Source organism: Camelina sativa, chromosome 6, assembly GCF_030686135.1.
Source record: "Camelina sativa cultivar CO46 ecotype springtype chromosome 6, ASM3068613v1".
Taxonomy (NCBI): domain Eukaryota; kingdom Viridiplantae; phylum Streptophyta; class Magnoliopsida; order Brassicales; family Brassicaceae; genus Camelina; species Camelina sativa.
Window position 1 is genome coordinate 616,996 of NC_141885.1, and position 13,157 is coordinate 630,152.

At 34.7% G+C, this 13,157-nt stretch overlaps 2 protein-coding genes across 5 annotated transcripts; one reads left to right on the top strand and one right to left on the bottom strand.

Moving 5' to 3' along the window:
• The first annotated feature begins 2,406 nt into the window (after positions 1-2,406).
• Positions 2,407-4,802, top strand: LOC104789932 (ankyrin repeat-containing protein At2g01680). Its single transcript, XM_010515595.3, has 3 exons — positions 2,407-3,132; positions 3,286-3,695; positions 3,785-4,802. Exons 1-3 carry the CDS (start codon positions 2,808-2,810, stop codon positions 4,649-4,651), a joined length of 1,602 nt encoding a protein of 533 aa, XP_010513897.1. The 5' UTR covers positions 2,407-2,807; the 3' UTR covers positions 4,652-4,802.
• Positions 4,803-7,538: 2,736 nt separating this feature from the next.
• LOC104793817 (protein VAC14 homolog) lies at positions 7,539-12,780 on the bottom strand. 4 transcript variants are annotated; one of them, XR_015560212.1, is made up of 20 exons: positions 12,303-12,733; positions 12,054-12,167; positions 11,864-11,929; positions 11,549-11,638; positions 11,323-11,442; positions 11,211-11,239; positions 10,967-11,109; positions 10,789-10,883; positions 10,524-10,610; positions 10,298-10,405; positions 10,112-10,203; positions 9,941-10,022; positions 9,783-9,848; positions 9,541-9,656; positions 9,339-9,459; positions 9,009-9,170; positions 8,799-8,920; positions 8,642-8,710; positions 8,241-8,528; positions 7,539-8,147 (listed from the first exon to the last, which is right to left on the bottom strand). XR_015560212.1 is itself a non-coding variant. In XM_010520246.2 (20 exons), exons 1-20 carry the CDS (start codon positions 12,390-12,392, stop codon positions 7,995-7,997), a joined length of 2,220 nt encoding a protein of 739 aa, XP_010518548.2. In that variant the 5' UTR covers positions 12,393-12,780; the 3' UTR covers positions 7,539-7,994. The 4 variants fall into 4 exon arrangements, 2 of the variants coding, with proteins under 2 accessions (XP_010518548.2, XP_087311756.1); XR_015560211.1 differs by having other exon boundaries at positions 11,211-11,242; XM_010520246.2 differs by having other exon boundaries at positions 8,792-8,920; positions 12,303-12,780.
• Between the last annotated feature and the right edge of the window lie 377 nt (positions 12,781-13,157).

Here is a 13,157-nt window from a genome sequence, read left to right on the forward strand (position 1 = left end):
AAGTGTTATTGTTTGTTCTACTAGGATCAAAAGCATGGTTACCTCTACAATCTAAACACACAAAGACGGTTCATCCCTATACAATCTAAAACACAAGGAACAACTGTCATCTTATCAGACAAACAATCGATTTAAGACGAAACCTGTAATCTCTCCAAACAAATCTCAAAACCAATTGAACATCTAATCAAATAGATTTTAATCCTAAACCCTAACATTAACAACATGCAATAAGTAAGAGATGAGAAGACGTAACCTTCTCTCCTTATTTGTCTCCTAGTGGATCTCGCCGTCCGCTTAACGCCATCAGAAGAAACTGCCGCCGTTGTTATCGCAGAAGGAGGATGATCGTCGTCACAACCGAAACGTCAAATTTTTCGGGCTAAGCCGATCGCAGTATCCTATGCCTTCCTCAACCAAAATCTTCCTGTTTTAGCCGGAAAAATCAAAGGATTCGAGGTGAATCCACAGATTTTTCCGGTTCCATCGTAATCACCGTTGATGGAGTCGAGTCGCCTTCTCTGTCGAGAGAGAAGAAAGAGAGAAAGTCTCGAAACAAAGAAAGAAAAAAATGGGAAGAAAAAAAAAAGTAGTTTTTATTGGGTTGTTTCAATTACTAGCCAAAGAATCGATACTCAGCCTAATGGATTTGGATATATATTTTTAATTACAATTTTGGAGCCCAATCCAAAAAGAAATCGTGAGAGTCACTACCAGTAACGGTGGTCTAAAGGAACCTCAATGCATGTAAACTTTAAACACCTGCATACGAACGAAAAAAAGCAGATAATGATTTCTGTATTTGTATACTTATCATTTCAATGTTCTTGATGATTTCATTACATGATAATTTTATTGTATCAACAGTGTTATATAAATGAGCTGATGGGATGTTAAAAATAATCTATGTAATAATGACTACATGCTAGTATACCCAAGTAGTAATATAAATACCAATGTGAATGAATTAATAATTTGACAAATACAGTTTTATTTATCCATATTGTTTTTAACAAAAAATTGTAAAATGATTTGTAGGAAAAATACAAAACTGTGTACTTTAAAAATGGTTTGTATGTATTGGATCCAAGTAGGATTTCGAAGACTTTGAAGGGCACATCCTTTTCAAAGTTTACTTCTATTAAATGTAATGATGAAGTCATTGTTTACATGTTTCTTTTTTTCTAGAACACATAATTTTTTCCACAATATGATAATTTTAATTAATCGAATTTTGTTTGTATTCTCTTTTATAATTGGTTGTTTTGTGGATAAAATCCAAAAATTACAGTCACTATCTTTCGACGTGGCTCACTTGCGGCCTGATCCTTTTCTACAATGTAACTTTATTTTATTCTATTTCTTTGTCTTTTAAATCAGTTTAAATTCTTAGCATAATTAAGAGTTATTCTAGATTTCTAACATAGACCATAATATTTCTACTTCATTTTATTAGTAAATTTTCTGAAACTATCAATACAATGAATTAAGACTTATATGAAACTGTTGAACTGACGGTGATGCCGGTCATTTGGGTCGGTGGTGGTTCCGTTGCGGAGACGTTGACGGTGGGTTGTTTGACGTCAACGTGAAGCATCCCATTCATTCATATGCAAACACAAAAGAAGAAGGACAAAGAGTTTACTTTGATAATTATAATGGGCTTTTAACAAACATGGGGTTTGTAAGCCCATAATAAACATGGGGGTTTTTTAACAAGATAGACGTCCTGTCATCAACCCATTTTTCTCAAAATAATTGAGTTGTATTTGGGCTTTGGGACAATTTTTTTTTTTCTTTCCCAACTCTGGTATTGGAGAGAAGACATTCACCAAGGTGCAAAGTGCAAATCATACAAGAGACCCCAAACAGGATAACAAGTCTAAACCATGCATATAAAACCTACTCAAAATCCCACTGACACAAATACACAATATTAAAATTTGTTTTAAGAATACGCCTACACGAAACACACCAGTTAAAACTTCTTTTTACTGATGATAAAGTTGCTAAAATTCCTTGTAAGTCATAATAGTATTAACTTTTTTTGGGGGCAAAATGTCAAGTAAAAAGCCATATAACTTACATGACAGAAGTTTATTCTCGTAATTCTCTGCAGTGTGCAAAGCAGGCCTGCACATACATGTAGTCTGTTTTTAGTTTTTTAAAATTACATCATGTTCTTTTAGTGTTAGCTTGATTGATAATAATATATATTCATAATTGAAAATCACATGTCGTTTGACATAGATTTCCAAATTTTTTAAAAAATATTCCAACTGTCGACGGTCCACATACGTTATCTATATACAAGTACAAAAAAATAATTTGTTATAACAAAAAAAATGTTGCTGTCTCGTCAAAAACAGAAAAATAAAAATACATAATTAAAAATACACAGAAAACGAATTATTGAAGGGGAAAATAAAATACACACTGACCATTCAGGTTTCGATTGATGGAGAGAAAGAAAGATTCCCCCATTATCTTTTTCTTTTTAGTGTCACCAGAAAAAAAAAAAAAAAAGCATATAACCTTAAAGAACAATTTTTTTAATATTGTAAAGAGCAATCAAACAAAACAAAAAAAAAGCAAAGAACTCAAACACGGTTTCACATGAATCCCAATTTCATTGCAAAGCATAACTAAAAAAAATAGCTTTTTGGAGATCGAATCTGTTTTTCTGATGGGTTTTGGCTGAGACTTCTTGAGATAGAGAGAGAGAGAGAGAGAGTACTGAGTCTGTGTAAAGTTGAGAACTTTTTGGGTTTAGAGAGAGAAAGGTGAGAGCTTTTACAGAGACAGAGATGGAGATGAAGCAGATGAAGTTTCTTACTCACCAAGCTTTCTTCTCCTCTGTTCGATCAGGAGATCTTAGTCAACTCCAACAGTTGGTTGATAATATAACAGAAGACGAGCTGATAATTGATGAGTCATCGCCTTCCTCCGCCGTCGCTGAGCTTATGTCTGTGCAAAACGACGCCGGAGAGACCGCCTTGTATATCGCCGCCGCTGAGAATCTTGAAGACATTTTCAGTTACTTGATTAGGTTTTGTAGTTTGGAAACAGTTAAGCTCAGATCCAAATCCGACATGAACGCTTTTCATGTCGCTGCTAAGAAAGGTCACTTGGGTATGTCTCTCTGATCCAAAACCCAATTTCTGCAATTATCACTTTAAAAGTTATGAATCTTTTTTTGTTTCTGAATTCAAATATTCAAAATTTTGGCTCTGTGTTTGTGATCTTTGACCCTTTTGGGCTCTTCTGCTTATGGATGATCTCCAGGAATTGTGAAGGAGCTACTGAGATTATGGCCAGAGCTCTGTAGAATCTGCGACGCTTCCAATACGAGTCCGCTTTACGCAGCTGCGGTTCAAGATCACTTAGAAATAGTAAATGCTATGCTTGGTGTTGATCCAAGCTGTGCAATGATCGTGAGAAAGAACGGGAAGACATCTCTGCACACAGCGGGAAGGTACGGGCTTCTAAGGATAGTGAAAGCTCTCATTGAGAAAGACGCAGCGATCGTTGGTATCAAAGATAAGAAAGGCCAGACCGCTCTTCACATGGCTGTTAAGGGGAGAAGCATGGAAGTAGTTGAAGAGATTTTACAAGCTGATTACACGATCTTGAATGAGAGAGATCGTAAAGGGAACACTGCTCTGCATATCTCTACTCGAAAGGCCCGGCCACAGGTATTATATAATACACTGCTCCTTTCTTCTTTCAAATATCTTATAATGATACTTACATAGATAGATGCCTTTGGGGTTTTGTTTGTTAGATAACGAGCTTATTGCTGACCTTTACGGCGATTGAAGTGAATGCGATTAACCTCCAGAAAGAAACAGCTATGGATTTGGCTGATAAGCTGCAATATAGCGAATCCGCTTTGGAGATCAATGAGGCGTTAGTAGAAGCTGGTGCTAAGCACGGGAGGTTCATTGGTCGGGAAGATGAGGCGAGAGCATTGAAGCGAGCAGTGAGCGATATCAAACACGAGGTGCAATCTCAGCTTTTGCAGAATGAGAAAACCAACCGCCGTGTCTCTGGGATCGCGAAAGAGTTGAGGAAACTCCACAGAGAAGCAGTTCAGAACACGACTAACTCGATAACGGTGGTGGCAGTTCTGTTTGCTTCCATAGCGTTCTTGGCTATATTCAACTTGCCGGGCCAGTACTTCACGGAGGGGCCGCATGTGGGACAAGCCGATATCGCGGGGAGAACTGGATTCCGCATTTTCTATCTTTTAAACGCGACATCGCTGTTTATATCGCTAGCGGTTGTGGTGGTTCAGATAACTTTGGTTGCATGGGACACACGGGCGCAGAAGAAAGTTGTGTCTGTTGTGAATAAGCTAATGTGGGCAGCTTGTGCATGCACGTTCGGAGCATTTTTGGCGATTGCGTTTGCGGTTGTGGGAAAGGGGAATTCATGGATGGCCATTACAGTGACGTTGCTTGGAGCACCCATCTTGGTAGGGACATTGGCGAGTATGTGTTACTTCGTGTTTCGGCAGCGGTTTAGGAGCGGTAGTGATTCGCAGAGAAGGATTAGGAGAGGGAGTAGCAAGTCGTTTTCATGGTCTTACTCTCATCATGTTTCTGATTTTGAAGATGAATCAGATTTCGAGAAGATTATTGCTCTTTGAATCTCAACACTTAGTTGCTGCTGAAGCTTCTTTGTATAGATCCTCTCTAATCTTCTTGTGTATTCTTAGAATAAATGAAAGTAACAATCTTCTTGTAGTATTTGTATCATACAGTATATAGCAGCAATAAAGTCGCCACTAGTATACCATATTTGATATTTTTATTGTTTCTTTTGTACTACCGGATTCAAGTAATAGTGAATCATGCGTTAGGAACTAGTAAGTTTTGATCATTCCACGATGAGCACTATCATATGCACCCTTCAAATGTTAATCAATCAGCTTATAATCATATCCATATTTTAAAGCACTAGATTTTAATTAATTGCAATTATTTATTTGTGTTTATGTTATTTTTTATAGCATTTTAATGACAATTAAAAATAGAATAAATAATAAAAGATATTAATATTTAATTATTGCAATTTTGCAATTCTTATATACTTTATGTAAGTGTTCAACATGTGTGTAGCATATGCTATTATGTTCATAAGAAGTTCAACATGTTTGTATGATAGATATATAAGATATGATATATATATATATATATATGTGATATTTTTCTAAAAAATATGATGAAATATTTAATTTTTCTATCATCTAAATTGTTCTTAATTTTTTTAAGGTTATTAGTACTACATATATATTATTCTTATATTATGAACATCAAGATGTACAGTTTTATTTTCAATTCTACTTGTCATCCTTAGGATATGTTGCATATTTTCTATTTTGCTTTTATTTTTTATTCATTTTAAGATAAATAATTCACATGAAATTACTATGTAACTATTTTTCAATTTCTATTCACTTATCAATATTATTCTAATCATATATCATATATCAGTATAAAGTTAATTAACATATATATAATATGTTTATATTAATTTATTAAAACCAAATTATTGTAAATTGTAAATATATATAAGTTAGGTTCTGGTCTCACTTATATTAATATAAATGAATCATTTTCCATATGATTTTTATATATGAATTCATCAATCATTTCGGAAAAGCGTCTTTAGTTTTCAATTAATCATATCGAATAATATTTATTTTCATAATGAATCTAAATAATATAATAAATAATATGTAAGTTTTTTTGCATTTATTTGACAGTGAAAAAACTATTGAAGAAACTAAGAAAGCTATAAACCATAATTAAGTGAATTTTTTAATAATATTTGTACAAGTTTTGAGAGCTATTTAGTTAAAAAAATATTTATGTAATATAAACTAATAAATAATCAATTTATTCAATAAGTTACTAAACTCCTTTAAAAGTATATAGCACCATCGTAAAATGCCCATTTTCTTCTAATGCTTATAAACTTTCAATGTATCCATTATCGCTTGCTATTATCATAGTGTTATGAGGTTTTGGCTTATTCGCTAGCCAATCATCTATACAATATCTAATTAGTTCATCCACTGCTTGGGATATTATTCAACTAATAATAAAATATAGTTACTTACTCTTGTATTGATGGGTATAGTTGATTGTAATATTTTTATGCTTTGTCAGAATCTGAGAGACACTTTCTTCAATCGAACTTGTATACTCCACGCAAATATTGATTGAGACCACTTCCCAAGTGAAGCCCTCATCTCTCATTCCTTTGTAGAATACTTCATAGAAGTCTGCAGTTGGCAGCTCGTATGGTATTGGAGAATTTTCATGATCCCACCACACAGAATTTTTATTTGTATGTTTACCCTCCTTTCCCCCACCACATAATCTGGAATAGAAATTTTGGTTTAGGAAATAAACTGAAATTATGATATAGATGCAGATTACTAGGAAATAAACTGAAATTACGCAGTGCGGACAAAACAAAACCAGAACAGAAATTATTATAATTTGAATTTCTGCAATAAGAAAATAATTTTTTAAATAAATGTTGGTTATTATTATTACATACTCCCTCCGTTTCATAATATAAGATGTTTTAGAGGTTTTTCTTTGTTTCATAATATAGGATGTTTTCAACTTTCTAGGTAACTTTTAGATTACTTTTCTATTTTCTTATTATTTATTTTATGCAGTCTTGTTTATGATTAGTTGAACTTTTTTTAAGTGGTTATTTATTAATCTGCGTGCTTTCACTCAAAACATCTTGTATTTTGAAACGGATGGAGTATTAAACTATTAGATTATGCAATTGAGAATCCGGTTTATGTAGACCGAGTGATTAAGTTCATTATCTATCTACAAGTTGTAACAACTACTTTATGTAATCTATTTGAAATTTTTAGTTGAAATGCAATTATGAAAGGGTCACTATATTTAAGTGTAATATAAATATTGATGATTGAAGAAGATTGCAAAGCTGGAGATCATTCTAATGCCTTAGACATCTCTTACAAAGGGTGATGTTGCTTGGAGCACCCATCTTGGTAGGGACATTGGTGAGTATGTGTTACTTCGTGTTTCGGCAGCGGTTTAGGAGCGGTAGTGATTCGCAGAGAAGGATTAGGAGAGGGAGTAGCAAGTCGTTTTCATGGTCTTACTCTCATCATGTTTCTGATTTTGAAGATGAATCAGATTTCGAGAAGATTATTGCTCTTTGAATCTCAACACTTAGTAGCTGCTGAAGCCTCTTTGTATAGATCCTCTCTCCTCTTGTGTATTCTTAGAATAAATGAAAGTAACAATCTTCTTGTAGTATCTGTATCATACAGTATATAGTAGCAATAAAGTCGCCACCAGTATACCATATATGATATCTTTATTGTTTCTTTTGTACTACCGGATTCAAGTGTTCATTCAAGTAATAGTGAATCATGCGTTAGGAACTAGTAAGTTTTGATAATTCGACGATGAGCACTATCATATGAACCCTTCAAATGTTAATCAATCAGCTTATGAGCAAACTTTGTATAAATCTGTGGAAAAGAGAGCATCATTCAACATAAATATCTAACAAGTCACCTCTACAAACCTCATGTGGTTTTCCAGTTATAAAAAAACAACACAAAACCACATGGTCACTTCTTTTTCTTACATCCACAAAAGGTAAGATATAAAGACTCCAAACAATGAAACAAATTCATGAAACGAACCCCCAAAAAAAATATATAAGGTGGACTGAAAAAGAATCTCTCGTAAAAAAAAAAAAAAAAAAAACCCGACAGAGAGATCGAGATAGGGATAAAAAGAGAGGGATGGACACACGACCGCAGCTTTTCCCCAAGTTCCGAGGAAACTTGAAGGGTTACTAAAAAAAGAGATATACAATTTTACAGGAGACAAAAGGGATCGGTGGTGTCCACACAAAGAAGAAGATGATGATGATGATTGTCGGGGATGGATATTATTTATTATTTATGATTACCAGGTTGGTTAAAGCTGTAGTTGACCAGGGCCTTTTCTTGAAGATCTTGATGGAGGTCGATTGTTGTCTGCAGCTGATGATGATGTCGAGGAAGGTGGTGGTCGTTGTTGTTGTTGTTGCTGTTGCTGCTGCTGTTGTTGTTCTTCAGATCTCCTCACCTCCTAACAGATCAATAAAAAGCACCATGAGCCTATCTATGTCTAATAACATTCAACACTCCAAGCCTTAAGATAAATGTGCTGCGTTCTGTGTACCTTTGATGTAGAAGAAGAGGAAGTGTGATATGAATAGTTCACTCTAGTCCTTGCCTGGCCACGATGCAGATTCTGTACGTTCTCAAACTGTTGTAGCCGCGCAGAAAAATTGATTCCTTGGTGGGGACTGTTGCCATTATCTTCTTCTAAGTCACCGTCCTCGTTTTGATGCATATACTGAGAGAAAGGAACTCCTGAAGTTGCTCTTCCTATTTGGTTTCCAGTACTGAATGAGTACGTTGGCACAGTTTTGAGTCTTGTTCTAAGTATCTTGAATGCCGCACTTTGCTGCATACATAAAAAAAAAAAAAAAACTAGGAATTAACAATTTTCAGAAGAAAAAAAACAGCAATTTTGCAACAGACCAAATAAGTCTGTTTCTTCTTTTCTTCTCGTTTTACCTGGGGAAGTAACATTAGAAGACCGTAAAGTGTTTTCAGCAACCACGTGTACCTTCCTGGTTCAAGAAGCTGCAGAAGACAAAAAAGGTTTTGGTAGAAACGAAAAAAATCATAAAAGTAAGCGGATTGGTTGAAAAAATTCAAGCAAACCTGCAACCTAAGGTAAGTAAAGATTGGAGTTTCAAGAAGCCGGATCAATTTATCAAGCTGTACTAGAAATTTGACGTTGATGTCTTCTTCTACCAATGATTGAATCACGACACTCGCATGCTGGTAAGCCTGTCAATAATTTTGTTTCCTCGATATTCAATACAGATAGTCAACACAATCACATTGTGTTAAATTTACATTTCTTATTGATTTTTACCTGAGCTAATAAGCACAGGCTTATAATTGCCATGGGTGAATGGCACCATGAAGTATACAAGGCAACAAAAAGTTCTTTCCCTTCGCGATTGACGAGTGAACCTTTTAATAGATCTCGTAGTTTCGATAACTCCGGGGAAGTAAGCAAAATCAAATTCAATGCCTGAAACATAAAACAAAAAGGCAGTCTAGTGATTAATAACTCAAAGTGAGAAAAACCCAGTCAACTCTCAAAGGGCTAATATAAGCCACGCAGACAAAAACAATCAACTCACTGTACTGACCTTAAAACATTCCTTAATTGAAGATATCTAGGAAAAGGAGATAATACCTGAACCATGGTAGAGGCAAAGTCAAGATTATCTTCTCCCTCAAGAATTGTTGAGAGCTCTCGGTAGACTCTTTCGGCATCCAAAAGTACACACATTCTTCGGACGATAAGGGCACCACGCCTGTAAAGAGAAATGTTTTGGCCAACTAAATAAATATGTTCTTTCCAGCAACTTAAAGGCAGATTATTAGATGCAACTAACCTTTCCAAAAGAGAATTATCAGCTCGGAAATTGTGGACTAGAAATACAATGAGCTGGCGAAAGTGTTGAGGATCTTTTGCTACACCAGCATGAACCTCCAGAACCAAGAGCACCACCTAAAGTATATTTTCAAGTCCAGATAGTTCAAATATCAAATAAGTTCATTACCAGGCAAAACCAAACCTACATATCATACAAAGTTCAACAACCAATCAAACAAACAGTCAGGGAATAAAACTTACGTCGTCAGAAGAATCAGATAGTGCTTTTAGAAGGGTGTCAAATATGTCATTCAGGAAGCACAGGACCTGTTACAAGATTAGCAATTTAGTTATATAGCAACAAACCAAAAGGGCAAACTTGAAAAGAATGATGCCCAAACAAAAACCAGTTTCTTTACCTCTGTACGATGCTTGTTTAAAAGTGTTGATATCCAATTCAATGCTTCAATTCGTGTAGCCTCAAAGTCACTTGATAGCTGCCTGCTCGATGGAAAAACTCACAAATCACAAAAATAGGCGAGATTTTATATCATTCAAAAGGAAAAAAACAAAGATAGAGAAAAACTAACCTCCTTGCAACAGAGAGAATTGCGCCAACGTCAAAACCATCCGAGGGTTCAACATGAATTGAACGAAGTTCTTCATTGGTTTCACGAGCAACCTTGTGGAAAGAAAATTGAAAAAACAAAGAAAGTGAAAAGTTGCATACAAAACCTACAGTTTCAATTACCGGGGAGGAGGAGAAGCAAACTTACCACCCTAATTTTCTCTTCTTTGTCAGATATGCAAGGCAAAATAGCCCCAAGAATATCAGCGTAATAACGCACGAGCTGGTCACCCCCAAGTTTTACAAACTCGTTTATCTACAAAAGACATTTAATAAAAAGCAGATATTCTTAGTATATGAATCTCCTGAGAAGTCAAAGTACCCATATATGTAACTGGAAGAGGCCAAGAAGAAGCATGATTTTTTCTGCTTACCCACGTGATGGCTGTTAATCGAGTAAATTCATCAGGAGAAGCAGCCCTCTGCACCAGTATTTCAGCCATGCGACCATAATCTACAGACTTCAACAGTAGCACCGCTCGAGTCAGTAATTTACCAATGAAACATAAATATTGTCTTTAAAAAGTAGACGAGCTAACAAGAAAAGATAGACCTCCAGAAAATTAGTTGAGAAAAGGAATTTGCTAGCAGGATTTTTTTCTTAGTCCAAAAAATAAGGCCAAACAACAGAAGTCTTACTGGTGAATTTTTTATCTCTTGAAGAAACTCTGAAAGAGCTGAATCAGCTTGTTGTCGTATTTCATGACTAGAGTCGCTCAGCATATTGAATAACCCTGAAATTCAATGACAAGTTGCGTCAGCTGATACACAAATAACAAAATATACATCAAGCTGAAGTTAGCAAAAGTGCAATTACCATCTAGAAAGTCAGGCAGAAACCCAAGCATATCAATGTCTGGAACACTATCAAGAACAGTGATCCATCCTACCAGAAATTGCCGTACATAAGGGTTTAGAACGTTCATGCGCTCTTTTAAAAGAGGTATGAATTCCTCAATACTGCAAAAATCCAAATCCAAAAGAAATGGAGCGTCAAGTAAAGTTAATAGTGACAGATATAGTTTTGATACACAGACCCAAAAAAAGCTAACTAGACAAACCTGAACTGATCACTTTCCGTCACAATATCCTGCTTTACAAGGTTTTAACTCTAATTCAGCGTAATGTTTAAAATCAAAATATCATGTGTAAGAAAAAAAAAACTGTCCACACCTTAACAAGGCGATCCAAAAGATGAGCAGCACTTTGGACATTGGCATCAGAATCAGCTGAGAGTTTGCACAAGGCATCAAAAATCTTATTGAAGAAAATAATGAAATCGCCTCGCACAACCTGTAGTAGTAAACCAGAAATAAAAAAAGGCAACTGTGCATCAATGACAGTATCACATAGAAGAATGAACTGAAAACACATGGATACTACTAGTAAAATCTTTTACCTTTGCAATGTTATATAGAGCTTCACATGCATAGTACCGAACTCGGCTATCTTGATCAGAAAAGGAATTAATCACAGGTGGCACTATGTGCTTCACATGTCATGAATGAAAAAAGAAACATTAGAAAACGTTTTTATAATCCAAGAAAGAAAGTAGACAAATACCATAGATGGAATTATACATAGAAAAAAAGAGAACAGTAATCATAGCTTTTCAAATCTTACTATGAGCAGATAGATTAACTATGTGTTATATATATAGTGCATCATATGCTTGAACAATTCACACTCCATACATAGATAAATATATAAATACCTCAAGATATTGAGCAGCTTCTGTAGACAAACCAACTGTAACAGCAGCTAAGCCAATAAGACCACCCTATTATTATTATACCAAAAAAAAAAAAAAAAAAAGCCCCAATGATCAAAGCAATTTCACAAAGGAAAAAATCGGAAAACCCTCGGATCTAAGTAGAGAAACGCAAATGCAAATTGGGGGAGACCTTTCGATGATTAGCTTGAGGGGATTTGGCAAATTCCTTAATCAACATCTCAATGACTTTGGAGATCTTGTCATGATCACCCGAAGAAGTTAGATTCTTCACAATATTCTCAAGCTACACACACACAACAATAATCGAAGATTACAAAAAAGAAACTATCATCATCTTAGAAAACAATTGAAAGACAAAGTAAGGAAAAACCCTAAATAAGAGAGGCAAAAGAAAAGAGGAGATAAGAGATTGAGAAACCTCAAGGGCAGCATTTTTGCGCTTCTCATAGAGTTTATCGGAGAGATTGCGATGAACAGCGGCCGGAATCGCAGAAAGAGCGTCTGACATCTCTCTCTCTCTCTCTCTCTGGTCAGATGAAAATCGCGATCGGAGAAGAAGAAGAAGAAGAGCGGATTGGATTATTGAACGTCAAAGACGAAATCAAAATCAGATCTGGTCAAAAAACAAAAACGATGAACTCATCTGTGGCTACCACTTGTTACTCCCGTTTCTCGAATTCGATTTCTGGAGAAAACTATTTTCTGATTTTTATTTTTTATTTTTTCCTTAATCCTTACTGGTTTTTTTTTTTTGTTTCTGTAAAAAAAACGAACACACACAACACAATTTGATGTATGTAATTTAGAAAAAGCTTTAAAAACAAAAAAAAAAAAAAAAAAAAAAAAAAAGAAGAAAAAGAAAACTAATAAAGAAGACAAGTGAAATGTGCGTGATCAGCTGTTTGTAAATGACAAATCCACCCTTATTTGAGGAACAGACCTACGTGGATAATATCGGCATTTTACTATAGTGGTATTTTATTGAGTTATTTGGTAAAATAGACAGTTTTCAAAACAAATATTTGGTACAATCACTATTTATAATTAGCAAATTCCATGTTTTTACTGTTTTCTACTGTTCATAAGACTTTTCAACCTTCATCAACATTTCATATTTTGGAGTGGTGAAGTATTTCTATTGATCCAACACATGCTATTTAGATTCTAATTTTTTTTTTAATATGCTCTCAACAATTTTAAAAACAAAAATGCTAGGTAATTAAAATTGGTTTTCTAAAATTTTAAAGATGTATAAAAATCTAAGTTTTTTTTT